This window comes from Juglans regia, chromosome 16 (genome assembly GCF_001411555.2).
Source record: "Juglans regia cultivar Chandler chromosome 16, Walnut 2.0, whole genome shotgun sequence".
Lineage (NCBI taxonomy): Eukaryota > Viridiplantae > Streptophyta > Magnoliopsida > Fagales > Juglandaceae > Juglans > Juglans regia.
This window is the reverse complement of record NC_049916.1, coordinates 20,675,523-20,702,493: the sequence shown is the minus strand read 5'-3', so window position 1 is coordinate 20,702,493 and position 26,971 is coordinate 20,675,523. Positions and strand designations below refer to the sequence as shown.

Here is a 26,971-nt window from a genome sequence, read left to right as displayed (position 1 = left end):
GTATACTAATTAATTAAAGCGAAATGTAATTAATATACTAATATATTATGTATTTATCAAAAGAAATATATTGAGAATTTATTAGACCATTAAATGTTATTAATATATATATATTTTATATTTAAAACATATGATCAAATAAATTTTCATGTTTAAAATTAAAATTTTATGTTATAAATCATAATAGCATTATCTTATATATAATTATAATTTATATTATTATATATAACATAAAAATATATATATAATATTAAAAAAATTTAATTTAAAATATATAATATAACGACATGGTCCAATCCTAAAAAGCATAAAACTGAAACCGAACTGGTACCGGCCAGTTTTGGAAATAAGGAAACCGTTCCCAAACCAGTTTCATCGGTTCGAGCTTGTCCAAACCGATTTTCCGGTTAATTTTTACACCCATACTAAAAACAAACATAGTGTAATAAAGATTTTTTTTTTTTTTTTCTGTGTATTTTCTTTCGTTAAAATACTGCATGGCATTCCTGTAAAGGGTTTCTCAGTAGGTATAAAGGACTCAAGTCCAATTGTCTGTTTTTTACTTTATTCCACAAAGAACCACGAGGGTTTAAATCCTACTGATTTTGAAACTACCGATTTTATAGAAAAACAACTCAATATGAACTCATGGTTTAGTTTGAACCAAAGGTAAAACTCTAGAGCTTATTATGTAATTCCCACAAAAAAAAAAAAACAAAACAACTTTTATAAGACACGAATTAGCAATTTTGAAAGAAAATTAAAAATAAAAACTTCAAAATTTTAAGCTTCAAAATATTACATTGATACCACAGATTAAAAAAAAAAAAAAAAAGTAGTTACTTAATTACAAGCAGGTGGTTAAATTCATGAAGCCATTACAAGCAGATGCCTAAATTCGTGTCACAGCAGATACCTTCGTGTTATTATATATTGTACAAAGAAACTTATAAAAAAAATGATATATTATTCGTAAGTAAGAAAGATTACTACTTGTTAAAAGGGAAAACAGAAGAGACATGCTCATGTTCTTGAACTCTGCTCTACCACTGCCTCTTAGCAACAAAATATTAACAAAGGGTAATTCTATGCATCAGCCTACACACTTCATACATCATGCATTCAAATTTTTTTTTTTTTTTTTTAAATCTCAATATACTAAGTGTGTTGAGTGTGTGATGAATAGTAGGCTGATGTAAATATTTTTCCATTAACAAATAAGCACAACAATAACGATTCATACAGCATCTAAATAACCCAAAGGACCGAAAGTTAAAAAATTATTGAGAGAGAACCAAAAAAAATAATGAATTGAATAGAACTAATGGAAAAGTGAGGAACGAGCCGGGAGAAACATGGAGAAGGCATCGTTTTGAAAAAGAGATATGCTATACATCAGCCTATACTCTTTACACACCATGGTTTCAAATTTTTTTTTTTTTATTCAATACACTAAGTGTGTTGAGACTAATGTAAATAGTAGGCTGATGTAAATATTTTTCCTTTGCAAAAAAGCTACTCAATTGCTGGTTCGTGAGACTTACACAACACACCTGACGTGTACCAACCGGTTTAATCCAAATCACGGTTTGGTTCAACGAGTTCCCGAAAGGCCGTTTTATTTCGTCTCTCTCCTCTCTCTTCCCTCAGAACAGATCCTGTTTGCAAAGTTCCTTCGCGTTCCCATGTCAGTTTTCGATTTTTATCTTCAATGGTTCAACCTCTTTCACAATATTCTCATACATATCCCGAGCCCTTTCAACCCAAACCCCCTTCCTCCACTTTTATTTCTAATCACATCCGAAAGGGAAAAAAAAAATCTTCCCTCAGAACAGATCCCGTCTAAAGTTATTGTTCTTGTCTGCATCAACCACCCGAGTGATCATGTTTCAAACAGAGCATCTGAATTATACCTAGTTGGAGTTGGAGCTGGGGTTGTGGAATCCGAGCTGAGAAAGCCGCCTCCAGTCTCCTCGGCTTGCTTTTCTCGGATCCCACCCACCACCACGACACCAATTACTATTGCGATTCCTTTGAATATTCGGCGCTTGACTCCGCCTCGCCTCGGAGGTAGTCTCTGATTCTCTACGTTCTTCGCTTTCGGCTCTGCGATCATCATTTTCTTCAAGTCTGTATCAATAGCGTCGAAGCTAGAGAGAGAGAGAGAGAGAGGGGTGAAGCAGAGTAGGGAGAGCTTTGCCGTTTATCTGTAGTACTAGTGGTTTGTCAAATTTGTTGTATGGAGGTTGTTTTGTGCCAACTTTTGCTTGAATTCTGAGTATGTTTTTTGTGGCCATCAACTGTTTGATGGAATTACTGAACTAAAAGGAAATTGTGTGTCCCAAATTTGCAGTCTGTGTGTGCCCATCAACTATTTGTTACACACATTGAAGCCCTCATTTTGAAGTTTCAATATTTTTTCCCATTTGTTTTTGTTGTTTTTGGAATGATCTCTGTATTATTTCACAAATATATTTTTTGGGATGTGTATGCCATGATGAGATTAATGATATTAAACACTAGATGTGTTTTGGGGCAGAGGATGAGATTGATTTCTCGCCATGAGCTCATTTTATTAAACGACTTCTCCTTCCAATAATCACACTAGTCTGAGAAAAATACTCCATTGCTATTTGATATTGAATGTCCTTTGAAACTGCATGGTTTTTTAACATGAGTGAGAGATTGATTTTGTGTTTTTCTTTTTTGGTGGGGCTTTGGAATATGATATGTAGATGGGATGTGAATGGAGTTGCATCCATCACCAATTCTGGAATTCCCGCAAATGCTACTTTGTACCGATAGGCTGAGATAGCAATTATGCTTGTTTATGGTTCTTCCCTGTCATCAACCTTATGAAATCCATAATTAGTAATAAACAGGAACTTGAGATGATGGGCACAATGCCTGAACAAGTTTTTGATTTTGGCAACTCAAGTTTGTGAGTGGTATATTCTCTTAGTAAGAATTCTTATAAAAAAAAATTCTCTTAGTAAGAATGCCAATCATATATGCCTAGATTATTATCCATCACTTCAAGCAATCAACTAATCACTTGAAGCAGCCAACTTTTATGAATAAGTTGGCATAAGACCCATCATTTCATGAATTTGACAGGCCAAAGATGCAGATGTTGCGGATTGGCAAGAAATTAAAATACCAGATAAACATTACTTTTTGCATAGGACCCATCATTGTTTGTATCTACTCGTTAATAATTAACATGCTTGGATGCTGAAACAGTATGCTCCCAGTACATATATTTATTTTCAAAACGTTATTCTGCTTCCTTTAATGCTAGTTTCATGTTGTTTCTTTTATATGAATTTATGAATTTTGGATATTATTCATGTTTGCCTAAATCTATTTTCTGAACGAAGCAAGATAACAGAATCACATATGGCATTAACTCAATCATCAACTTACTTATTTATTGGTGTGGTTTGAAAGCACTACTAAAGATGTCACACACTAACAGAAATCTCGGGAGGAAATTTTTTTCTTGACCAAATTATAACACGGTAAGGAAACTGCTATATTTTTTTTTATTGCTTCTCAATTTTTGTATAACATGGTAAAACTACTTTCTCATGTGAAATATTCGTACTGTGTGCAGGGAGATGCGAGATGTGAATTTTTTGGATTAGGCGGATATACTGAATTTGATAGAGGAAAACATTCGAAGAAGAGAGAATACAATTTGAAAGAGGGAGGAGGACCATGGAGGATAGGCGTGAATATTATTGTATTTGTATTGGATTATGTCAATTGTAATAGTTTCTGTCTGGTTCAGATAAACTATAGGGAAGATGTAAATAAGTGGATATTTTCTTTATTTTTCTTGTATGAATAAATTGTAATGGCACTATAGAGGCTATGAAAAGTCTACTGTTTTTGGTCACTTTTTTGAATATACTGGGCTATATACATTTTGACTCCATTTTTGAAGCTCCATTTGAGCTTATCGAAGACATTCTTCATAACATTTTGGATCAATATATTATATACATAAGATGATAATTGGAACAAAAAGCTATATATAGCAATCTATACCCTATATATAGATTTTTTTTCCCAATCTATTATACACACAGGATGATACGTGAACAAAAATCTGCACAAGCTATGTAGATTTTTTCCCAAACTCACTCACGCACAGGCAGTAGTCAGCTGAAATTACATTGAACTATGATTGATTTCATATACAAATGCACATGATAAGCATTATAACAAGTACTCACAGTTCCTGATTTTGAATCAAAATCTATACATCTTCAATGTTTTTTGTCTCCAACCCCTAAAATACACAAAATTCATACACAACTGGACACAAAACCATCCACACACATACACTTGGACACAATCCACAACATTTAGCCATGTTTATCCTGCCAATATTTATATCCACAAAAAATTCTGCACAACGTGTTTGAAAAGCGGCATGTACACAAGCTCCCAAAAAATAATTCTCAAGTCCAATCACATGCACGGTGTTGCTAAAAAATCTTCTCAAGCCTCTGTCTGGTCACACGATGCTGCGAAGAAATATTGGCAAGTCTAGTCAATAACAGTGCACACTAATAATTGACCAGAATACTAATAAGTAAAATTTTCATACATTGTCTAAATTAGGCAACTATCTTCATGGAATTACATCGCATCAATATGGTCACACACCTGAAACAACACAAATAATATTCAATATCGCATGCATAATAACTTTCGAAAATGAAGGTAGAAAAAATTACAAATAAGCAAAACCTCACACCTCCTCATTGCCCAATAGATGCTGCAATTAGGCCTTATGTTAGAAAGCATCAAATTTACATACGAAATTTAAAAAAATAAAATAAAAGAAGGCATCTACCTAGCTACTCCAATGATACATATATGGATTTGAGTATGCATTTGGTGTCATAAAAAATGTCGGGTAGTATGGATTTACGGGACCATGATAGCCTTATAATACAACAATAAAAATACGTTAATTAAATAGAAATACCGGACATTCCGAGATATCGAAATGAACAATGTGTATCATACTTGCGTCGGTGAAATCGATGTAGAAGGCTTGGATGGCCTATCATCTTCATCTTCGCCCATCAGACTATTACAACTAAGAATGTCACATACACAAATTCAAAATCTCTTAATTGTAAAGAGCATGTGAGATATATTGATACAAAATAAGACCAAGAGGATTTCTTACCTGAAAGATAGAAAATTTAAGATGAAAAACATTAAATTTGTCTTTTTTTTTTTAGTTCTAGATATATAACAAAATCATCATTGCTTGCATTTGTGTAGAATGAGTTAATCCAAATGTAGGACTATTTATATAAATAAGTGCAAAAACACAATTTTTGTTAAACAAATTTTTATTCAAACTTTATTCCTTAAATTTATTATCTAAGTTTTACATATTTATTTTCTCTCCCTCTTGCTAAAAAATAGATACCCTTTCACGACTTAATAAAAAACGAATATTCATTCATTAAAGTCTAAAGATATCATTTTAATGTAATAGAAAAATATTAAGGGCAGGAACAAGAGAGTCTATATTTTCAATTAACACCTTCAATTCATTTATGCAAAAATTCAGGAAAGTAATAGATGGGCAACAGAGACACAGACGACAGATATGATAGAAATTGGAGGTGGAAACATCTCAAGCTCCAACTAGAAACTTTTGAGGAAACTAATGTCCACTTTCAATTGGTTCCAGCTAGTTATTGTAGATGAAAATTGTGTAATTGTTATAGAAAAAAAAAACTTCTAGATTTGTGCAAAAAAAGAAACTCTGTAAATTATCAATACAATTTTCATTTCACAGTTTCCATTTCACAAACAATTTCAATTCATTATAGAAATCATATTACACTCAACACAGTTCATTCCAATCCTTCCATTTAATTCACTATTTTCTTACATTGAGATCATCTACATAACATACTCATGTATTGAAAATTTTACAATGACTAGCCATGGCAATGGTTCTGCCTATAAAAAATCTGGAACCTCTCCCCTACTCTAAAAGAACAACTATCAATCCTAATGTTCCAAAATAACACCTCGTGATACAAAAAACCTCATAAGCTTCAACGGTGGAGAAGCATTTCAAGTTTCGATATGCAAAATAACAACATCAAGACTCATAACTAACCTAAGCTTCAATATGTACCAAACTTAAAATTATAATTTGTAGAAACAAAAAAGAAGCCCTAGTTTTCACAATAACTTGCTTGGAATCCCGAATAAGACACGAAAGATCTCAGCTTTACCTATTGAGCACCATTACAAATGCAGATGAAGCCATTGAAAGAGAGCTTAAAGCAAAGATATTATCTTTGGGGGCACAGTTTTCAGAAAATAACAAATATTTGAAGCAAAAGCTAATGATAAGAGATTTACCTTGAGAGAGAGAAAGCTGGGCAACACAATCTGAGGCCGATCTTGGTCAATCTATAAAAAATGAAGCTCTAACCAAGTCATCAGTGGCGACTAAGCTTTCGTCAGTGGTTAAGAGAGAACACGAAAGAGTATGCAGGCGCGGTGGAGCACACTGTTAGGGACCCCGATCTAGTCCCTAAACACTATGTTGTCCTCGCCTTGGTTTTCCTTATGATGATTGATTGCCTTAACCATCTTACTTGGTCTTTGAACAATAATGGCAATGAATGGTCCCTAAGTTGATGAAGGCATGGTGTTTAGTGATGATAATTATGATGATGATGAGTTCGGGTGATCTATGTAATGATTTGGTGTGTTTGATGCAATGTGGAACGACTTGAAGGTTGCCTTTTATATTGGGCCGCTTGGATGATGCTTAGGGTTGGTATGGTGAAGTGTAGCTAGGGTTTTGGGTGGTGGTGGGATTACGAAATTGGGAAGTGATAGACTAGGGTTGGAGTGTAGGATGAGTTGTTAGGGTTTGGAAGGAGGATTGCGTGATGTTTGAATGGGTTTAGGGTTGTGCCTTGAGTTTAGGGATTGACTAAGGTAAGATGAGGAATATAGGATTTAGATATGGTAAATGGATGAAGTTGGATGGTGTTTGAATAAGTCTAGGGTTGTTCCAAGACTTTAGAGATTTGGGGATGGAGGATTGGATTTGAATATGGCAAAAGATGAAGATCTTTGGTTGACTTGAGTGATTCTAGGGATTGAGTGGATTGGGGTTGAGTGATTCAAGGGATTGAGTGATTTTAGGGATGAAATGATTTTAGGGATTGGATTTAGGAGATGGGATGAAGGGTCCTAAAAGTTAAAATTACCTTGTTGGACTCTAGGGTTTTGCTAGGGTTTAGTTGGATGAAGGGATGCTAGGGTTAGGATTCTTAAAGTTTAGGAAATCCTTATGGATACTAGGGTTTCCAACTAGGGCAATACATGTGTATGGAATGATGGAGGCAATGAGAATTTCGGCTAGGGCTAATGTGGATGAGGGAATGATAACTTTGGGAAGTGGAGAATATGGGAAATAGGGTTGGCAATGTGATAGGCGTGTGAAGTGTTTGGGAGATGGGATTATGCAAGAAAATATATGAACAACAAGAAAAGATAAGAATAACAATGTCTTTTTGAATAGAGAATGGAAAACATGCAAAAGATTGACAAATTGATGAAATGAATATTGAATGGAAAATAACAAGAGAATGATAAAATGAATCAACACCTATTTATGAATTTCAAGGTGATGAAATAAAGATAGATAAATGAACCACACCTATTCACGAGTTGTAAGGTATTAATCCTCTCTTTGGAATTCACGAGTTGCACCCAAAAAATCCAAGTGCAAAAATACCGAAAATGTTCACAAGAATAAGCCAAACCGTTCCACAAAGAAAAATGTCAAATGATAAAAAAAAAAGATATAAACTAAGATGCTAAGGGTCCTATTTATAGAGATTACAAAGTGAAAATCCTAATAGGTCCATTGATAAATAAAATAAATATATAATTAAATAAAGTGATAGTGGCGTGGGGCCCATGAGGGCCCACGACATTGGCCCTTGGTGGCCTAAGATGGCCCATGGCCATGGGCATACTGTGCGTGTGGCTGTCATGGCACTAGCTTTGCCCTGGGTTGTCAAGGGCATGTCATGGTATGGGCCATGGCATGCCTGCTGCATGCAACTGAGTGTTAGGAGCATGTCATGGCAGGGGCCATAGCGTGCCTGCGACATGTCTGTGGTGCTGACATGGGCCATGGCATGCCAGCGATGCTGTCAAGTGCGTACCATGGTAGGGGCCATGACATGTTTGTTAGGCTGTCATGGGCGTGCCTTGGCAGGGAGCATGACATGCTTGTGGTATTGTCAGGTGGGTGCCACGGCAGGAGCCATGGCATGTTTGCAGGGCTATTATGGGGGTGTCACGGTAGGGGCCATGACATGCATGTGGGCGTGCTGATGGGCTGCTGGGCAGGCTGACGGGCACTGGGGCTGCCTGCTGGGCATGTTGATGGGCGCTAGGCTGCAGCTGGGCACTAGGCTACTGCTGGGCGTGCCATGGCATGTCAACGATAGTGTCAAAGGGCTGTCATGGCATGTCAGCGGCTGTGTCGTGGGGCTGTCAGGGCTGAGCTATGACACAGTCAAGAGGGAAAACGTAAGCCACGTTCTAATTGACCCGTGTAATTCCTACAATCTTCCTAGGGCATACACTAGACCCCTAGGGAAGTCTTCTAAAACTGAGCTTAACCCTAAAAGTGGCCCGATCTCGGCTATCCATGCATGCCTAGGACCTTATCTTAGGGTGATTTTTGTTGAGGTCTAGTCACACACAAGACTTTGAATGGAGAAGATTTATAATGGCGGGGGATGCAGAAGACTTTGAATGGACGAATGGAGGGAGTGCTGGAAAGCTTTTTACAATCTCACCAAAATGCACGTTTTAGTAATTAGGAAAAAAAAAATAAAGAGATTCCACCTAAATTTTGTTGTGTAGGTAGACATATAGAAATACTCAAAATGAAAATAAGAAATAAACTCGTTTTTTTTTTTTCCTGAAAACACAAAGCTTTGCCTCCAAAACTTTGCACCCACCGACACCACTGCACACCGCTGCACATCATACGAACTTCATACCGGCACACGAGCTCCAAACTAGCACACCCCTTCAGGTCGGCGAACCTCTAGAGCAAGAGACCTCTTTAGAGGGTCGCACAAGGCATACCATCCAGATTCAGAGAGGACAAGCATTAAAATCCAACAAAACCATCTTCTTTAACATTGAAACAAGCAACATGGTTCAAAGCAGAAGTAAGTATGATCTACGAGAGGCCATGATATTCCTCAAACAAAAACACTCATTCCTGAATCCTGACGCAACAAAAAATAAATGATGTAAATGGAAATATAAAAAAGCCGAAATTAGGAAGTCCATGCCAACTCTCTCCCTCTCTCAAGGCTCTTGCTTTTTTTTTTCCCAATATATTGCACTGCCACAGACTATGGGGATAATAGTTGAGCTTACTTTAGTTTAGTTGCAGTCTTCCAGATACATGAATGGTGTAAGAAAAATTGAAATCTGGAACTATGAGAACACCCAAGTGCAGGATCGCAGATAAAATTAGATGAAGCAAGTTCAGAGGAAAAAACTCAAGCACAACATCTAAGTGCAGCATCACAGATTATATAAAAGATGAAGCAAGTTCAGAGGAATTTAGAGGAAAGAGCAATTTGAATTTCATGTGAAAAAAGATACCAAACATCTCGTCGGGAACGGAGGTGATCGTCTCACGTAGTCCTGTCGTTGATTGAGAGGGTAACAACACGATGTCCAAGGTTCGTCGAGGGAGATTGGTTTTGGAGAGCTCGGAGAGCTCGAAGAGAGAGAGAGAGGGTTTCGGTTGAGAGGGTGAAAATTTTTTGTCATCTACTGTGCGGTCATATGGTTGCTAATATGCGATGTCTATGTGGCATACCTCCATTGAATGGTGTTATTTGGGGGAGAAAGGAGCAACCAGTTATTCTCTTAAAACAAAGCCTTCATTTACACAGGCTTACCCACATAAACTCGATTCCTTTTATCAGAAACCAAATCACCTCCTATTTTTTGGAAAACAAACACAAGTGAATAAACAAAATCCAACAAAATCTAAACCCACCATAAGCGGAATTCCACGTAAACAAAACCCAAAATAGCCAAAAGCATGTGAGCTATAAAACTTAGAAAAATTCTATTCATCATCCATACATACTACACACCACACTTTTTTTTATTTTTATTTTTCTCTTACCAAATGTGTTATATGATGATGAGTAGAAGAATTCAATAAGTTTAAGAAGAATAACTCTAAAAAATAAAAAAATGTAGTGTGTGGTGTGTAGAGATGATGAATAGCAAAACTCTAAAACTTATCTGCTTCCGTCCCTGTAAACAAATTTACTGGAAACCAAACACCCGTAACGAAAGTCAGATAGAGAGGGAGAGAGGGAGAGAGAGATTACATCGAGGGAATGAACGAGTGGGGTCGGTGACAATGCAGAGGAAGTCATTGAAGAATATTATTTTTTAATATTACTATTGTTTTAGAATTTAAAAAAGTTGAATTTTTTATTATATTTTGTGTGAAAATTTAGAAAAATTGTAATGATGAGATGAGATGAGATGAGATGAGTTGAGATCACTTCTCAATCCAAACGAAGCCTAGAAAGCACTTTGATCTCATCTCAGTGGAGAAGAACGACATGACACATAATTAAGAAATGAGTAATGTTAAATACAGATGTGTAAGCATTGCAGAATATTTTTAAAAAAAGAGCGGTTCATTATTAAAAATTAATTTTTATTATATGAGTCATGTATCTACTTAATTTTTTCGTAGAGATTGAGTGGCGTTTGTGTATTTTACGACTATAAATATAATTTCTAAAGCGAATAAGACTTCTGTTTGTTTGTTGTTTTTTTTTCTAATAAAATTAAGAAAAATTCTTTACATCATACTATCATTCAATTTTTATCTCACTATATAAAATGTGGTGTATTTATCACATTGGATACTGATAAGATGAGTTGAGATAGTGAGTTAAAATGATATGAGTTGAGATGAAAGTTAAATAAAATATTGTTATAATATTATTTTTTAATATTATTACTGCTTTGAGAATTGAGAATTTTGAATTGTTTATTATATTTTGTCTGAAAATTTAAGAAAGTTGTAATGATGAGATGAAACATTCTTACTATCCAAACGGGCCTGAATGGGATAGTACTTTTGTTAAAAAGGAATTTCTTATAATATATTTTAAAATCAGATTAATTTTTGTATAAATTATTGAAAAATATATTTACTGTCTTGCGTATCTTGGTACTTCCAAGCATTTATTCTGTTTTATGTTATGTTCACCTTTACCTTTCATGAAAAGAAAATGAGTCTTGCATTGATCTCTAAGCAATGATAAACATGGTGATTTGTATTTAATCTTCTAATTTTTATTTTACCTATAAAAAATTGTATTTAATCTTTTGAAAAAGGATCATGTAAGCCTCATCTTTGAACAATTCTTATGTGGATATTAGTATATGCAGTTCTTTTGCGGTAAAATACAAATCTATAAGTTATGGCAATGGCTATAACTCGTATATCATCTGACTGAAGATCGAGGCATCTACCAAGGAGGGGAGCCGAAGCTCCTCATTCTACCCCGGAGATGGGCACTGAAGAGGATAGAGAGTTTTGGTTTAGTGAGAGAAAGACCTCACACTGGATAGAAACTTGCAATTAGCCAAGTGGTTAAACATCTAATTATTGAAGAAGGGATCTTGGATCCAAGCAATGCATCCTTGGTAAATAGGGTTTGGATATCATTGGCTTTAGAATAAAGTGGTGCGAGTCGATTCCTAAAGATTACGATATTAATCATCTCAAGTAACGCCGAAGGTTGCGTAGTAGTTCTCATCCTGTACATGCAAATTACCAAGTGAAACATAATAATTAGTCTCAAATCATCTAATGTCACATCATAAGATGATAAAAAAAATAGATGATGAGTAACATTACTCTTTCTGCATAAGTAGAGACTTTTTGATATGTTTTCTTGAATGTAATTGACAAAAAAGTTGACCCTAACTTTGAAAACAATACTAGAATTGCCTTTTGCATAGTTAAATATAATTTTAGAATGCTCATCGAAAAAACGAGATCTACCATTAAAAAATTGATATTTTTAAATGAATCTTAAATTTATCTAGTTTTTTTAAAAGAATGTGCGACGCTTATGTCCTAAAATTTATACAAATCATTTTCCTTTTGCATGAATAATACTATGATGATACGATCATATGATCCTCCGTCACGATTTGCCCATAATAAGGCAGTTCTATTATTTATATATATGATTTGATACTTGTTAGCCTAGACGGAATCTGCACCTCTACTATTTATATCAATGTAGAATAAAACATGTTTCAATGCAAGCATAGTTATTCTAACAATATTTTATTTAACTTTCATTTCAACTCATTGTACCCTAATGGTATGGGGTGCTCAAGTAGGCCTTAGCCATATGAAACTAGTCGACAAAGATCACTCTATGTTAGAGAACTGTTACAAAGATCAAACAAAAATTACAATGAAAAGAAAAGAAAAACAAATTAAAAAGGAAAATGAATAAAGAGTTCTTGGTGGTTCAAAGATATAATTTGGATTCAGTAAGCCATCCGGGATAGAATAGATGAGAATGCTTTTGGTGGCGTTTACAGCTTTATTATTCTGGTTACAGTTCTGTCATGCAAGAACCATCAAGTCAAAAGTATTCACACAAAGGGAAGAAAGAAAATGAGAACGAAATTATGATCTTCCAAACGGATCTGAAACGACCTACCACTTTCTGTAAGAGAATAAGTTATAAAAGAAAAAGTTCTTGATGGATAATGTGACATCGATACAGCAACTGATAGAGAAATAAAAATGCAGCATATAGCATTTTCCAAGTGTAATACAAATCCTATGAAAAACCAGCGCATCCATATATGTTTGTTCGTAGAAGAACTCAAAAGTCTCACATAATCTAGAAAAACAAATTACTTGATTTTTGTTACTTTTCACGTCAAAAATCAATGGCAATCTCCATGATACATAAAACATGATACTCGAAATTATATTCCTTCAAGCAGTTCCTAGTTCCCTGTTCAAGTAATCCACAAACATCCTCTTGGCACTATCTGCATCAGAAGGTGGCGGTGGCCCGCTTAAACTCGTCTGTCCAGTCAGTTTAATAAAAGTTCGTCGCAGCCTACGTAGTTCTGGCAACCCAACTGATCTTGAAATGTTGATGGTTGGTAATCCATCGCCAAGAGAAACCCCATTTAGAGGCCCTCCAAGTGCCTGGGATTGTGCTTCTACAATAGCATTAGTGACTTCCTGCGTTGCTCTATCCAACTCGTATAGAGAATTTGCCTCCGAAAATCGTGCATTTTGTGTTGCAATTGTTGGCTGCAAAACCTTTACATCATGTGTTTTTGAGTCCACCTTCTTTGTCAAATATGAAACTGCATCCAAGATGGCAGCAGAAGATTTCTCTATTCCATCTTTATATGGCCATAACTCAAACAAAGGGGAATCCCATCGATTTCTCTTATCCGGTTTCTCGAACCTTCTTACCAAATCTTCAAATATCACCTCATTGTAAGAAGCTTCTCCCTTTTCCCTTCGTTCTTCATTCCATTTTCTACAATGGGTTTCTTCCACATCACAATATAGCACACAGTATCTTATTCCTGAACCACGAGCCAAACACCACAACTCATACCTGTAACCCTTTATGCTATTCAAAGAATCTACAATTATAATATTATCTTTTGAGACTGATCTATCAACTTCAGACCTAAGCACTCCTCTTAAGTTCTTCTCAGCATTCATATTGGCATAACTCTGATTGCGATCAAGATGAAGAGAAGTTTCATCAATGATCCTAACTGTCAGCTTTGATTCTGTATCTTTGAGAGCTTCAGATAGGAATAGGGCAGCTGTGGACTTCCCACTGCACGGTTGCCCACAGATTACAACCAACGCCATTTGACAAAAATTTGAACGTTTATGCTTCTTACCAGAGAACTATTTACTGCATGAAAATCAATGAACACATCAATAAAGATCCTTGTCTCTAATTATCTAAAATATGTATTTTCATCTACCCCTTTGTCCCCATCTAAGCGTCTTGGTTTAAAACAACAAGAATAACGTGATATTTAATGACACAATGTATACTATAAGGCGTGCTTGATTTGTTCCTTGATTACTGAGTAATATGAAAATACTTCCAACTTCTTAAAATCAGAACCTCATTCGGGGACATCAAGAAAAGAAAGCAATACACTCGATATGGGCATAAAATTCAGCCCCATGTACAGAGCCATGTGATAAAATAAGATGTGTCTTGATTGGTTCCATGATTACTGATGGTAATATGGAAAGATATACTTTGACTATTTGAAAGCAGATGCTCATTTGTGGATATAAAAAAAAAAAAAAGAATGTGACACTCAATACGGGACAGAGGGTGTATTATTCTGCCCTATGAATGGAGCCATGCAATAAAAAAGTTCTGAAATTAGGAAGTCTTTAAATAAACCGTTGTGGTATTAAAAAAAAAAACTTCAAAGTAATTTGTAGAATACAGCTATAGCACATGCTGGAACAACAAAATATCAAGTTTATAGAACCAGTAGAAAATGCACACTTTGATTGTCCATTCTTACAGTCTCAAAATCGTTATAATACAAACCCATAATAACTCTTTTAATTAGAGTGGAGGTAAACCTCGCAAGTTGCCCTTCATTCCTAAAACTCTTCATTTTAATGCACTTAAAAGACTTGCAAAACAACTTCATCATACATAAAAAGATCCTAAAAACAAACATAGTGTAATAAAGATTTTTTTTTTTGTGTATTTTCTTTCGTTAAAATACTGCATGGCATTCCTGTGAAGGGTTTCTCAGTAGGTATAAAGGACTCAAGTCCAAGTGTCTGTTCTTCACTCTATTCCACAAAGAACCACTAAGGGTTTAAATCCTACTGATTTTGAAACTACAGATTTTATAGAAAAACAACTCAATATGAACTCATGGTTTACTTTGAACCAAAGGTAAACTCTAGAGGTTATTATGTAATTCCCACAAAAAATAAACAACTTTTATAAGACGTGAATTAGCAATTTTGAAAGGGAAAAAAAAAAAAAACTAGTTACTTAATTACAAGCAGGTAGTTAAATTCATGAAGCGGCCATTACAAGCAGATACTTAAATTTGTGAAGCCACAGCAAATACCCTCTAGGCACCAAAGGAACTGGATTCTTTATCAATTATTACTAATAAATTGCAAAAGAAATTACAAGCATGAAATATAAATATACTTCTTCGCTAAACCTCATAGAATGAGTATGGGTCATTGCTTTATATGCAATTGAGTAAATCTGTTAAATTTTGTTGTCAATGGTTCTATCTTATTTCTCTCTTAAAACCACAAAAGATCACTATATCGATCGCAATTGCAAGAAAACACACAGTATCTAGGAAACCTTCGTGCTATTATATATTGTACAAAGAAACTTATAAAAAAAATGATATATTATGCATAAATAAGAAAGATTACTACTTGTTAAAAGGGAAAACAGAAGAGACATGTTCATGTTCTTGAACTCTGCTCTACCACTGCCTCTTAGCAACAAAATATTAACAAATAAGCACAACAATAACATACAGCATCTAAATAACCCGAAGGACCGAAAGTAAAAAAATTGTTGAGAGAAAACCAAAAATAGAAAAGAATTAATTGAATAGAACTAATGGAAAGCCAAACACGGTTTGGATAAAACATGTGTAAGTTCCAATCAGCCGGACCGGTAAAATATGATTCCGGAAGAACTTAATTAAAGGAAAAAAAGTAGCCCTAATCACCCAAAGGTTACGATCTGAGATATGAAAAAGATACCTTTACAGTGGAGACGCAAGCGAGAGAGGTAGCTCAGCGTAAAGAGGGGAAGAGTGAGGAAGGAGGTGGGAGAAACACAGAGAAGGAAGCGTTTATCTCCTCCCCGAAAGTTGAATCCAGAGGGTCAATCTTGTAGCTCCAGGCTCCGGTGAGAAATTCGATATTTTGGCCGCCGAATTGAAAGTTGGCACAACCGGAAGAGGAAAGTGATGGGTGACCCAAGGGCAAAGGTTAGTAAGAAGGCGGCGAGTGCAGAAAAGAGCACGACATGGGTACTGCACACTACAATTTTTTAAAATTTTTAATTTTTTTTTTAAATTAATTCAATTTTTCTATTAATTATCCATATATTAAATATGAAATATTATTGATAAAAATCACTTTTTATAGTAATCATTTTTACATACATTATGTGTCAAAATCTACACTACATGTTTATTAAATTTAAAATTAAAGATGGATGAAAGAGATGATGAAAGAGAGTAAAAACGAAAGAGAGAGAGCAGAAATGAGATAGAGAGGAGAGAGGAGAGAGAGAAAGAGCGAAAATAAGAAAAAGTGAGATGAGAGAGAGATCAAGATGAGAGAGAGCAGAGATGATGAGAGAGAGTTGATGAGAGAGAGACGAGAGAGAGACGCTGATGAGAGAGAGATGAGAGAGAGAAGCCGCTACGTTTGAAGGAAGAAAAAAAAGTGGATGAGAGACATTCACGTAATGTGTATTGTGTGCACCATTATAATAAATGTTATCTAGCACTTCTCATTAAATATTTAATAAAATTAAATTAAAATTAAAAATTAAAAATTATAGTGTGCAGTGATTGCATAGATAATATTGTGTGATTTTTTCTTAGCACACCCACAGACTCCGCATCAGCGGCTGTGAAATATCGATTTTACCCTCGTTTAAAACAAAAGCCTTCCTTTACCCAGAGGCTTTTACCCACATAAAATCGACTCCTTTTATCAGAGATTCAGAAACAAATCTCCTCATTTTTCTATGAAAACAAACGCAAGTGAATAGACAAAATCCGCACCCACCATAAGGGAAACCAAACACCAGATAGATAGATATATATATATATATATATATATAGAGAGAGAGAGAGAGAGAGAGAGAAGAGAGAGATTACATTGAGGGAGTGAACGAGAGGGGCCGGAGACGATGCAGAGGAAGTCATTGAAGAGTAGATCGAAATTGCCAGTGGGAGCTGTAGAGGTGGCCGAAATTCCATCCACAGAAAGCCACGAATTTGGGTCTCTGCTCCTCACATATTTTCTTGCTTCTACAGATATGTCCCAAAAAAATATTAACAGACAAGAGACTGATGCATAGAAAGCACTTCGGTCTCGTCTAGGTGGGGAAGAACGACAAACACTTCTGCAATAGCTAGGTAGTGTGAGTGTACCTCTATGTACGTATATCTACGAACAGGCTGCCAATCATGTTAGCCATGCATTAATTCGTTTTTCGATACATGTACGTACGCCCACTAACAAAATCAAGACAGGAGTACTTGGGTTGATTATCACCTGAATCCTTGATAAACCAAAACTGTGTTTTATCTCAATTTAAACACAAATTAAGATAAGTTAGAGAGGATTTTAGATAAATTGAATAAAATATTATTATAATATTATTTATTATTATTATTATTATTTTAAAATTTTAAAAAAATTAAATTATTTATTATATTTTTTATAAAAATTTAAAAAAATTGTAATAATGAGATGATATGAATTAAAGTGAGTTTCTAATCCAAATTAAGGCTAAAGGGTAATGCTAGGCTGCCGTCCAGCAATGATCGTTGGCTGTGCCGCCTAGGCAAAATTCATGATTTTTATTTTTTTATTTTTTATTTTCATATTTTTTAACATCTTTAAACATTTTTAAAAAATAAAAAAATATATGAATACATTAATAATCAATTCCTTAATCAATAAGTAAAAAAAAAAATTTAAATACATGAGCAGTCAAAATGATGGAGCAAATTGAGTGGACAAACTAATATTATTCTAAATTAAAAATGAGGTAAAATGTAGAGTTTGAGTTCGAATTCAAAACTTCTATTATGATAACATGTACTGATAAAAATAAGAAGGTTTAAGTATTTAAATTATATTTTAAGAAGCTAAATAATGCTCGATCGATGTTGATACTCGACACGATTCTTGACTTGATCTTCATGCAATATTGGCGCTCCAACATTTCCAATGACAAAAGAGGAGAGATTGACAAAACATACACGTTTGTTTTAACTTGTCGGACGTCAAAACCAAATTAAGGAAGGTGCCCACCAAATGGCGGGTATGTATGTTGCATTGCTTCCAAGTTTAAGCTTGAATGAGTACGTAATATTACACGAACAAATTAAAGGAATTTTTTTCATTTGATCAACTCTCTTTTGATCATCATCATCAACATCACGTACTTTTCTTATCGTGAAGAACACTAATTATTTCTATATATATATATATAATTGGATTTGCGTAGAATTCATCCTTACTAATAATAGTAGTTAATTTGTTTGATTAATGTTTAGAAGATCTCTCATTTTCTTATCTTTTCCGAAAGTCAATCAAAAGGACATTTTGTATATTCAATCTATCATATATATAAGTGGATAGTGATCATGATGTTTGCCAACAATATTAATTATGCGGCTCATACTTTTTGGTGGATCAAATTTAAATTTTTTTTTTTATCAACAAATTTAAGTTACTTAATTGTTCACATTGTTCATGTAATGGTCATAATTGCATAGGTGTGCGTGGAAAATTAGGTGAGATTTGAATAGTAAATTGAGATGAAATGAGTTGATATGAAAGTTGAATAAGATATTGTTAGAATATTATTTTTTAATATTATTATTGTTTTAAAATTTAAAAAAATTGAATTGTTTATTATATTTTGTATAGAAATTTGATAAAATTATAATGATTATATGAGATAAATTGAATCATCAATTCTCAATCCAAACGAGGCCTTAGTGTAATTTAAAAAGCTATTTTGTACATTTGTGATAGTTAAGGCCGCAAGAAAAACACTATTTTTTATTTATTTAATTCTTATTATTTTCAGTTATAGTAGTCACATGATATGATTCTTTAAGAGTTATCATTTGAAATCTAGATCTAGAATGATTGAGAAATATTATATTTAATTTCTTGGGGGCCGCAATGCTTGGGTTTTCTATGAGAGTTGTTTTTAGATTTTCTTATATTTTAATTTTAAAAAAGAGTAATATTTTTTATATAAGTATAGGACGTATAAATTTCGTGCAGTCTCTTTAAAATAAGTGAGACACATCATAAGAAAATACATTTTTATCGGTGGATCATACTTTTCTTTAAAGGGAATGCACAAATTGATCATTTTTCAAATTATATACATTTAAATATTATTATATAATCAACACTGATGTCAGGTAGAATAAAAATCATTCTAACAACTAGTTAATCAACAGAAATTAAAAATTGAGATTGAGATTGAGAATGATGTAAAACAGAGAGAAAACTCTAAGATTAGACTTTATTCATAAAAGCCAAAAACTGATTTTGAAACCCATAAGCCAGGCTTAAATATCGTCCACAATATTTAAAAGTTACGACGAAAATATAGACGCATACACAATAATATTGTCTAAATTTGAGAAGTCTCACATTTTTTTGCCATATTCAAGTTAATCTAGCGCTATCAACATAAAATTCGCCAATAACTCAGCATTATCAGATCCGAATACTCAGCATCAAACAGTTAGAAATACCATAATTAACAACTTTTTTTTAGCTATAAAGAAAGAAAAAGACAGTGACAAATGAATCACAGTAGTAGTACCACCATATATTCATTTTCTACAAGAAAGCTAAGTATAGATGAGAGTTAATACACTGCGAGGCATATGCGCATTGATCGTGAGAAAAGTATGGTCTTGGGTATCAGATCAGAAAAACCCAACAGCAACACGCGAGAAAAAGCTCATTTCTAGATGCAACTTTCGATGCTCAGCATGACCACTGTTCCAGAACCCTATACGTTTCCCACTCACACAAGTAGCGTTGAAAATATGAAACATAAGAGAATATATATGCAAACCCCAATAACTTCTCAATCTCACAACAGAATGCAAAAAAAAAAAAAAAAAAGAAAGAAAAGAAAACATATACTCGTGAATGAAATTAAGCGAAGCAAAAGAGCAACAAAAAGCAATCCCATGGATATGGTTGGTGCAAATTAAACGAAAACGTGTGAACTGAGGTCTTTGAGCTGATCACGACCGACACCAGCGCCCCCCAGCACCCCCGGCCCCCAAGGGCCAAAAGCCCACCATCTTTTGTAGCCACGCCCATGCCCATACATTATATATGCGCCACTACTCAGCCAGCGCCACCATTGTTTTTAGCTTTTACTCAACAACCCATTTTACGTTTTCTCACTTAGATCTCTTGTTGTCTCTTCCATCTCTTCCTTTCTTGTTCCTATTAATACATCCAAGTTAACTAGTAGCTAGTATTATGATCTTCATGAACATTACGATCGAGTTTAAATGTTCCATCTTTTTCTTCCTGTAAATCCAAACCAGTCTTAGTCTCAGGTCATCGATCGGTACAGAATATTAATCACTTCCCAGCTTCTCTCTCAACTCGATATTCCATTGGGTTGCTACGATGCTGATGATGATGAGAAGAGGCAATATTGTTTTGGGGATACTCGTGGTGGTTTGTGGGATTATCAATATCCAGACATGTCTGTCACAGATTACCAGAGGAAGCTTTCCAAAGGATTTTGTTTTTGGGACTGCCTCTTCTGCTTTCCAGGTTGGTATTGTTCCCATTATAAGTACCATTAATTCAAATATATAAATATATTATATATATATATTTATCAGATATATTATTTTCTTTTTTCCTTTTCACCAACATGATAACATGCAACCAGCTTGTGTTCAAGGAAAAAGTAAAAAGAGTGTTAATCAATTAACCTTTATTTCTTTTCGCCGATCGAATCCAATGCCTTGTTAATGAACGCGATGCTCTGCTTTTTATTCATTCATATTTCACAAGTGTACTGGCAGTACTGCAGTCACTGTAATCCTGACAAGATAGAGAACAACAGAAAGATAAATAGTTCTGGAAATATATTAATTAAACGACGATTTTATTTAATTTCCTATAGAAATTCTTGATTCTTGCATGCTCAGATCGATGCAATCTGCAAAGAATCTTTAAGATATGAGATTTTTCTTCTTCATAAACCAATACGGACTTACGAAGCAGTAAGTGGTGGGTATAGGCTACGCGCAACGTCCTGAGCTGTAGGATACGGTTAAGGTGGGGTTTAGATAGTCTGATCATTAATATGGGATGAGATAAGATGAGATGATTTTAAATAAAAAAATAATTTATATATAATATATTTTAAAATATTTTATACAATTATATTTTAAATTAAATATATTTTTGTAAAATACTTTATAAAAGTATTATTATTTTATAAAAATATTTTTATTTTATAATATTATTGTATAATGTGTTGTATATAATTACTTTTTAAGATAAAAATTAAAAATAAAATAAAATATTATTAGAATATTTTTTTAAATATTATTATTATTTTAAGATTTAAAATAATTAAATAATTTATTATATTTTATATAAAAATTTATAAAAATTATAAGATGAGTTGGATTGAAATTGGTTTTGGTATCCTAGCTTTCTTCACACTTTTTGTTTTTTCCCTTAAAACCTATATATTGGCCCATAAAATTTAGAACGAAAATTTGTCAGACTGGCGAACCAGCTCGTGACACTTAATTAAGTTGACATTTCAAGGTTCCGTCAAGCAGCAGTCTTCCGTAGCCAAACGACAAAGGCAGCCATACCGTTGAGGACAGTCATGCATGGGGTGGCTAACCGTTATCCTATGAACAATGAATGATCAGTTACGGGCCGATCGAGAGTTGGATTTCATAATTTGTTGGTTAATTCTAAGATCGAAACATCAAACGGGGATTTTAATTCGAAACTATATGCATGAAAAAATTGTTTTAGGCCTCGTTTAGATAGTAACATGAAATGATTTTACATGTGAGTGAAATAGTTTGAATTAAAATATTTTATAAAATTTAGAGAAAGAAAAGAGAAAAAATTAAATAAAAAAATTATAAAGTTAATATACTGTTAAAATATAATTTTTTAATATTATATAATTTTTATTTTGAAATTTAAAAAAATTGAATTAATTTTTGTGTTTTGTTTAAAAATTTGAAAAAGTTGTAATGATTAAGTAACAGTTAGATGAAAAAGTTGAAGATTTGAAATTGAAAAGTGTTTGTATTTGTGAAGTTTGAATATTGAGATGAGATGAAGATGATAGACTCTTGCTATCCAAACGAGGCTTAGAGATTTTGCTTTGCAGTCAATCCATTGATAGATCGATGTTTTCTAAAGTATGCTACATTATGATCCATATTGAAATTTGTTCATGGTGTATCTCTTTCATGATTATTATATGTAGAAAAAAAAAAAAGATTGAAGGGACTTAAAGAAAGTATATAAACATAGCAAATTCTCAACCAAATTTAAGACACTTTTTTCTCTTATGGTATGTCTCTTTAATTTGGATTCAATGTCTCTTTATGGTTTAATTGTATGGTTATTTTTATGTTACCTAGCATTAACATTGCATGATGGGTCCTTATACCAAAGCTAGGATTGTTTGCAAAGCCAAAAAGACAGCAAATGCATTTGGTAATTTGGAACTTCATTCGATCGGTCCAGTGTTTTCTATGGATCATTGAACTTACAATTTATGCTGTCTCTGAGTTCCCATTTTTACAGTATGAAGGAGCAGTGAAAGAAGATGGGAGGGGCCCGACTGTTTGGGACACTTTTTCACATACTTTTGGTAAATATACTATCAATTACAATCAAGTTTTCCCCTGCACTATCAGCTTAAAATCAACTACCACATACTGATGACATACATCATGTGTGCATGCATGCCTCTAGCTATGTGCCTAGCTTGTATATAAATTACAAGACGGATCTGTGTGCCAGTCAACTATGTGAAAGAATCCAGTTTCCTAAGGAAGGCTCTGATTATTGTATTTACCATGCATTCTGTAACAGGCAAAGTATCTGATTTCAGTAATGCAGATGTTGCTGTGGATCAGTACCACCGTTACAATGTAAAAATATCGAATTGCTGTTTCCATGATTCTTATTTGTAAAAAGTAGTCCATTTTGTTTTGATTTTTGTATTCTTCTTTGTGCAAACAGGAAGATGTAATACTAATGAAGGACATGGGAATGGATGCCTATAGGTTTTCGATTGCTTGGTCTCGGATTTTTCCTAGTAAGTTTTCTTTAGAGTTAGTATCTATGCTCATCTAGCACAATTGCAGCAAGCTAGTAAAGCCTTCATTCAACAGTTGTAGTGCTTAAACCAAAATGATTTTGGAATATGGATAGTTCAAGGATAGATTTGCTTACTGGAAATGCAGGCCACATATGTTAAATATGTTGGGGGCGGTTTCGACGCACTTTGTGTATTTGTTGTGTGATAGTTATTCAAGATCTTGTGTATTTTTCAATACTACTTACTAGGGGAGAATCAAAGATGAAGTTTTCACTGTTGGGTCCTTTCTATCAGATGGAAGTGGTGAAATCAATCAGGCAGGAGTTGATCATTATAATAACCTCATCAATGCTTTACTAGCCAAAGGTACGTTTACTTATCTGTAAATCAGGCTGGCATTGATCTATACCATTAACTCAAACTAAAATCATCATTTCTAAGGGTCATGATCCTGTGTCAAGACCATTATAATGGCTGTCGGTAACCGTCAGATTGGTGATGAGTACTTTGATGCATCTCTCAAAGGAATTAAACCAATACATCATTATCTTGCACATATCCTAAATATGTCACTAAGGAGCTATGCTTATATGAAGACAACATGCGCAGGCATTGAACCATATGTGACCCTCTACCATTGGGACCTTCCTCAAGCCCTGGAAGACAAATACAATGGATGGTTGAACCCTCAAATCATGTAAATGACCATTATTTTGTACTTCTCTCTCAATTAGAAAATACTTCTGCAGTCAAAATAACTTGTATCATATCTGCTACAGAGAGGACTTTGCAAAATATGCCGAGATATGCTTTCAGAAATTTGGTGACAGGGTGAAACACTGGATCACATTCAATGAGCCCCATACATTTGCCACCCAAGGGTATGATGTGGGTCTTCAGGCACCGGGACGGTGCACCATTCTACTCCGCCTTTTCTGTAGGGCAGGAAACTCTGCAACCGAGCCTTACATTGTTGCTCACAATGTTCTCCTTTCTCATGCAAAGGTGGCACAAATATACAGAAAAAACTACAAGGTAAGATGACAGCTACTATATCAAATCATCGAATGATTTCTGTCTTGGGTGATGAGGAATATATGTCAAGGTACAGTGGAAGAAGAAACAAATAAAAACGAGATTCTCTTTGACTAAATCAGAAGTAGGAACTAGATCTGATGGAAATTGAACTTGAAACCTTAGGTGAAACCAGTGGTTGGTTTTTTGGGTACCATATAGCCTGTGCATGCACATTAGCATTTCTTGGCAGTACTAAAGGCTATCTACATTTAAACAACACCAGCTAATTCCTAATATTCCAAGTCATTGTGCAGTCAAAACAGCACGGATCCGTTGGGATATCTTTCGATGTAATTTGGTTTGAACCAGCTACAAACTCCACAGAAGACATTGCAGCAGCTCAAAGAGCCCAAGATTTCCAGCTTGGCTGGTAACGTTTACTGATCTACACACATTGTTAATTCAGAGAATTCAAGGAATTGTGAAAATAACCGCTGCAGTCATCAGAGAATTGTGTTCTGAGATGAAAAGTAGAGTACAGTTATGCAGTTATTTACTGAAATTGTAATGTTTTAATTGCAGGTTTCTTGAGCCTATAATCTTTGGGGATTATCCAAGCTCGATGAGAAGTAGAGTAGGAAGCCGGCTGCCTGCATTTTCTAAATCTGAGGCGGCTCTTGTCAAGGGTTCCTTGGACTTTGTGGGCATTAATTACTACACTACATTCTATGCAAAAAATAATTCAACTAATCTCATTGGTGTACTACTTAACGACTCCATTGCAGACTCTGGTGTCATTACCCTTCGTAAGTATACAGTGACCCCTTTACAACAGGATGAAAATAAATTTATGAGCTTTGCTACACAACCTCCACCACACTCCACACTCCACACTTTTTCAAATTTTTTAAATTTTTAATATTTTTTTAAAATTTTTTTTTGAGTTTATTCTTTTTAAATTATTTTAAATTATTTATTCATTATTTATATAATAAATATTTAATAAAAGAAAAAAATAATAAAAATTAAAAATAATGTGGAGTGTGGAGGTTGTATGAATAGTAGGAAGTTGAGTAGATTTTTTGTAAGTTTATAAACTGATATGGCTTAATATGATATGTCAGATCTATTTTACAAGAAAAAATTCTTTATACTCTAAGACATCATATCAAGCCACATAGCTTTTTTTTTTTTTTTTGTTTAAAGTCTCTTTGTAGACCTAGTATTTCTCTTATTACATCATTTAGTTTAATGTATTCAGCTTTTGTTGTGTTGGTTTGTGTTCTTGCTTTCAGCATTCAAAGATGGGAAAGCCATTGGAGGCAAGGTAATGTTATTATTATTAAACATGTTTAATTTAGACCCGTTTAAAATGACAGATGAATGGATAGTTTTTAGTAGAGATGAGTGGCATAATGGAATGATTTTTCCTGGTTGAATTTCAATTTTTTCATCCCCTTTATATGACTTGCTTGAATTTGGTGAGAGTAGAAAATATAATCTGTTTTTTACGGTTCAATTTGTCTATCTACCTAATCATATACTTTCCATGATAAATTGCAGGCAAATTCCATATGGTTGTACATAGTACCTCATGGGATCAGAAGCTTAATGAATTACGTCAAGCAAAAGTATGGGAATCCTCTGGTTATTATCACTGAAAATGGTAATCCTTTTAATACTTGAATCATTAGTATCTATCTATAACTCATCATTAGTGCATCACATGTAACAAAAAACACAAAGCTTATTTTCTTTGTCATGGTTGAACAGGGATGGATGATGGAAACAGCCCTTTTACCCCAATCAAAGATGCACTGAAGGATGAGAAAAGGATCAAATATCACACTGATCATCTAACGAACTTGCTTTCTTCAATCAAGTATGCTGTAATGCCTGTTTATACTTAAAAACATTGATGATGTGAAAATCTTCCATTTTATAACTTTCTTGTCCATCTACAAGTGGTATATTTACACACCGACTTAAGTACGACAGAATCCATTCAACTGTCTCGTATGTTGATAGGATTTGACATGGTTTGCTTTTGATTATGATGCAGGGAAGATGGATGCAATGTAAAAGGGTATTTTGTATGGTCTTTACTGGACAACTGGGAGTGGGCAGCTGGATACAGTTCAAGATTTGGTCTCTATTTTGTTGATTACAGGGACAATCTCAAGAGATATCCCAAGGACTCTGTTCACTGGTTTAAGAACTTCTTGACAGCTTGATTTCTACTGAAAAGATGGAGAGAAAATTGAAGGAAGATAGAGAAAAATGAAAGTGCAGCAACTTTACTTTTTCCAAACAGAGGCTTGTGGAATGTACATGCTGCAGTCCCCTGAATGCATTTATTATTATTATTATTATTATTGTTGTTGTTGTTGTTGGTGGTGGTGTAAGGCTCAAGAAAGTTAAAAGAAAAAAGTGTTATTGGAGTAGTATTTTCCTTTATCTGTTTTTATGGGCCAATATTTCATTAAATTAAAAAGAGAAATAAAAAAGGAGGGGTAAGGTACACATTTTTTTAGTTTATTAGAGCATTATTTTCTTTTTGTAAGCAAACATTTCTTTAAATTAAAAATAAATACAAAAGGAGGAGGGACCTCGATACATATCATTTTACAATATATATATATAAAAAAGCAGTGGTT

General features: G+C 34.0%; 3 protein-coding genes, 1 long non-coding RNA gene and 1 other non-coding gene across 12 annotated transcripts; 3 read left to right on the top strand and 2 right to left on the bottom strand.

Annotated features, from left to right (window-relative positions):
• Positions 1-1,599: 1,599 nt before the first annotated feature.
• Positions 1,600-3,927, top strand: LOC108989376. Of its 4 annotated transcripts, none has more exons than XR_001995829.2 (3): positions 1,600-2,070; positions 3,462-3,521; positions 3,617-3,927. XR_001995829.2 is itself a non-coding variant. In XM_018962944.2 (3 exons), exons 1-3 carry the CDS (start codon positions 1,686-1,688, stop codon positions 3,645-3,647), a joined length of 459 nt encoding a protein of 152 aa, XP_018818489.1. In that variant the 5' UTR covers positions 1,600-1,685; the 3' UTR covers positions 3,648-3,927. The 4 variants fall into 4 exon arrangements, 2 of the variants coding, with proteins under 2 accessions (XP_018818489.1, XP_018818491.1); XR_001995828.2 differs by having other exon boundaries at positions 3,451-3,521; XM_018962944.2 differs by having other exon boundaries at positions 3,479-3,521.
• On the top strand, positions 2,497-2,604 carry LOC118344910. Its single transcript, XR_004798641.1, has one exon. It is a non-coding gene; the product is annotated as a small nucleolar RNA Z152/R70/R12 (small nucleolar RNA).
• A 464-nt stretch (positions 3,928-4,391) lies between the features above and the next one.
• LOC108989377 lies at positions 4,392-9,917 on the bottom strand. Of its 4 annotated transcripts, XR_001995831.2 has the most exons (7): positions 9,709-9,917; positions 6,412-6,684; positions 5,044-5,116; positions 4,868-4,959; positions 4,769-4,789; positions 4,619-4,677; positions 4,392-4,535 (listed from the first exon to the last, which is right to left on the bottom strand). It is a non-coding gene; the product is annotated as an uncharacterized LOC108989377 (long non-coding RNA). The 4 variants fall into 4 exon arrangements; XR_001995833.2 differs by lacking the exon at positions 9,709-9,917 and having other exon boundaries at positions 4,762-4,789; positions 6,412-7,825; XR_001995830.2 differs by lacking the exon at positions 9,709-9,917 and having other exon boundaries at positions 6,412-7,820.
• Positions 9,918-12,905: 2,988 nt separating this feature from the next.
• On the bottom strand, positions 12,906-17,455 carry LOC108999465 (protein KTI12 homolog). 2 transcript variants are annotated; one of them, XM_035686675.1, is made up of 2 exons: positions 17,071-17,455; positions 12,906-14,069 (listed from the first exon to the last, which is right to left on the bottom strand). In XM_035686675.1, exon 2 carries the CDS (start codon positions 14,021-14,023, stop codon positions 13,115-13,117), a length of 909 nt encoding a protein of 302 aa, XP_035542568.1. In that variant the 5' UTR covers positions 14,024-14,069; positions 17,071-17,455; the 3' UTR covers positions 12,906-13,114. The 2 variants fall into 2 exon arrangements, with proteins under 2 accessions (XP_035542568.1, XP_018831904.1); XM_018976359.2 differs by lacking the exon at positions 17,071-17,455 and adding an exon at positions 15,938-16,485.
• A 2,598-nt stretch (positions 17,456-20,053) lies between these two features.
• LOC108989391 (beta-glucosidase 40-like) lies at positions 20,054-26,771 on the top strand. The gene is made up of 13 exons (XM_018962966.2): positions 20,054-20,755; positions 22,778-22,844; positions 23,069-23,127; positions 23,219-23,294; positions 23,592-23,663; positions 23,907-23,994; positions 24,077-24,332; positions 24,629-24,744; positions 24,897-25,120; positions 25,610-25,641; positions 25,878-25,980; positions 26,088-26,196; positions 26,377-26,771. The coding sequence occupies exons 1-13, from the start codon at positions 20,606-20,608 to the stop codon at positions 26,546-26,548; spliced, it is 1,524 nt and encodes a 507-aa protein (XP_018818511.1). The 5' UTR covers positions 20,054-20,605; the 3' UTR covers positions 26,549-26,771.
• The last annotated feature ends 200 nt before the right edge of the window (positions 26,772-26,971 follow it).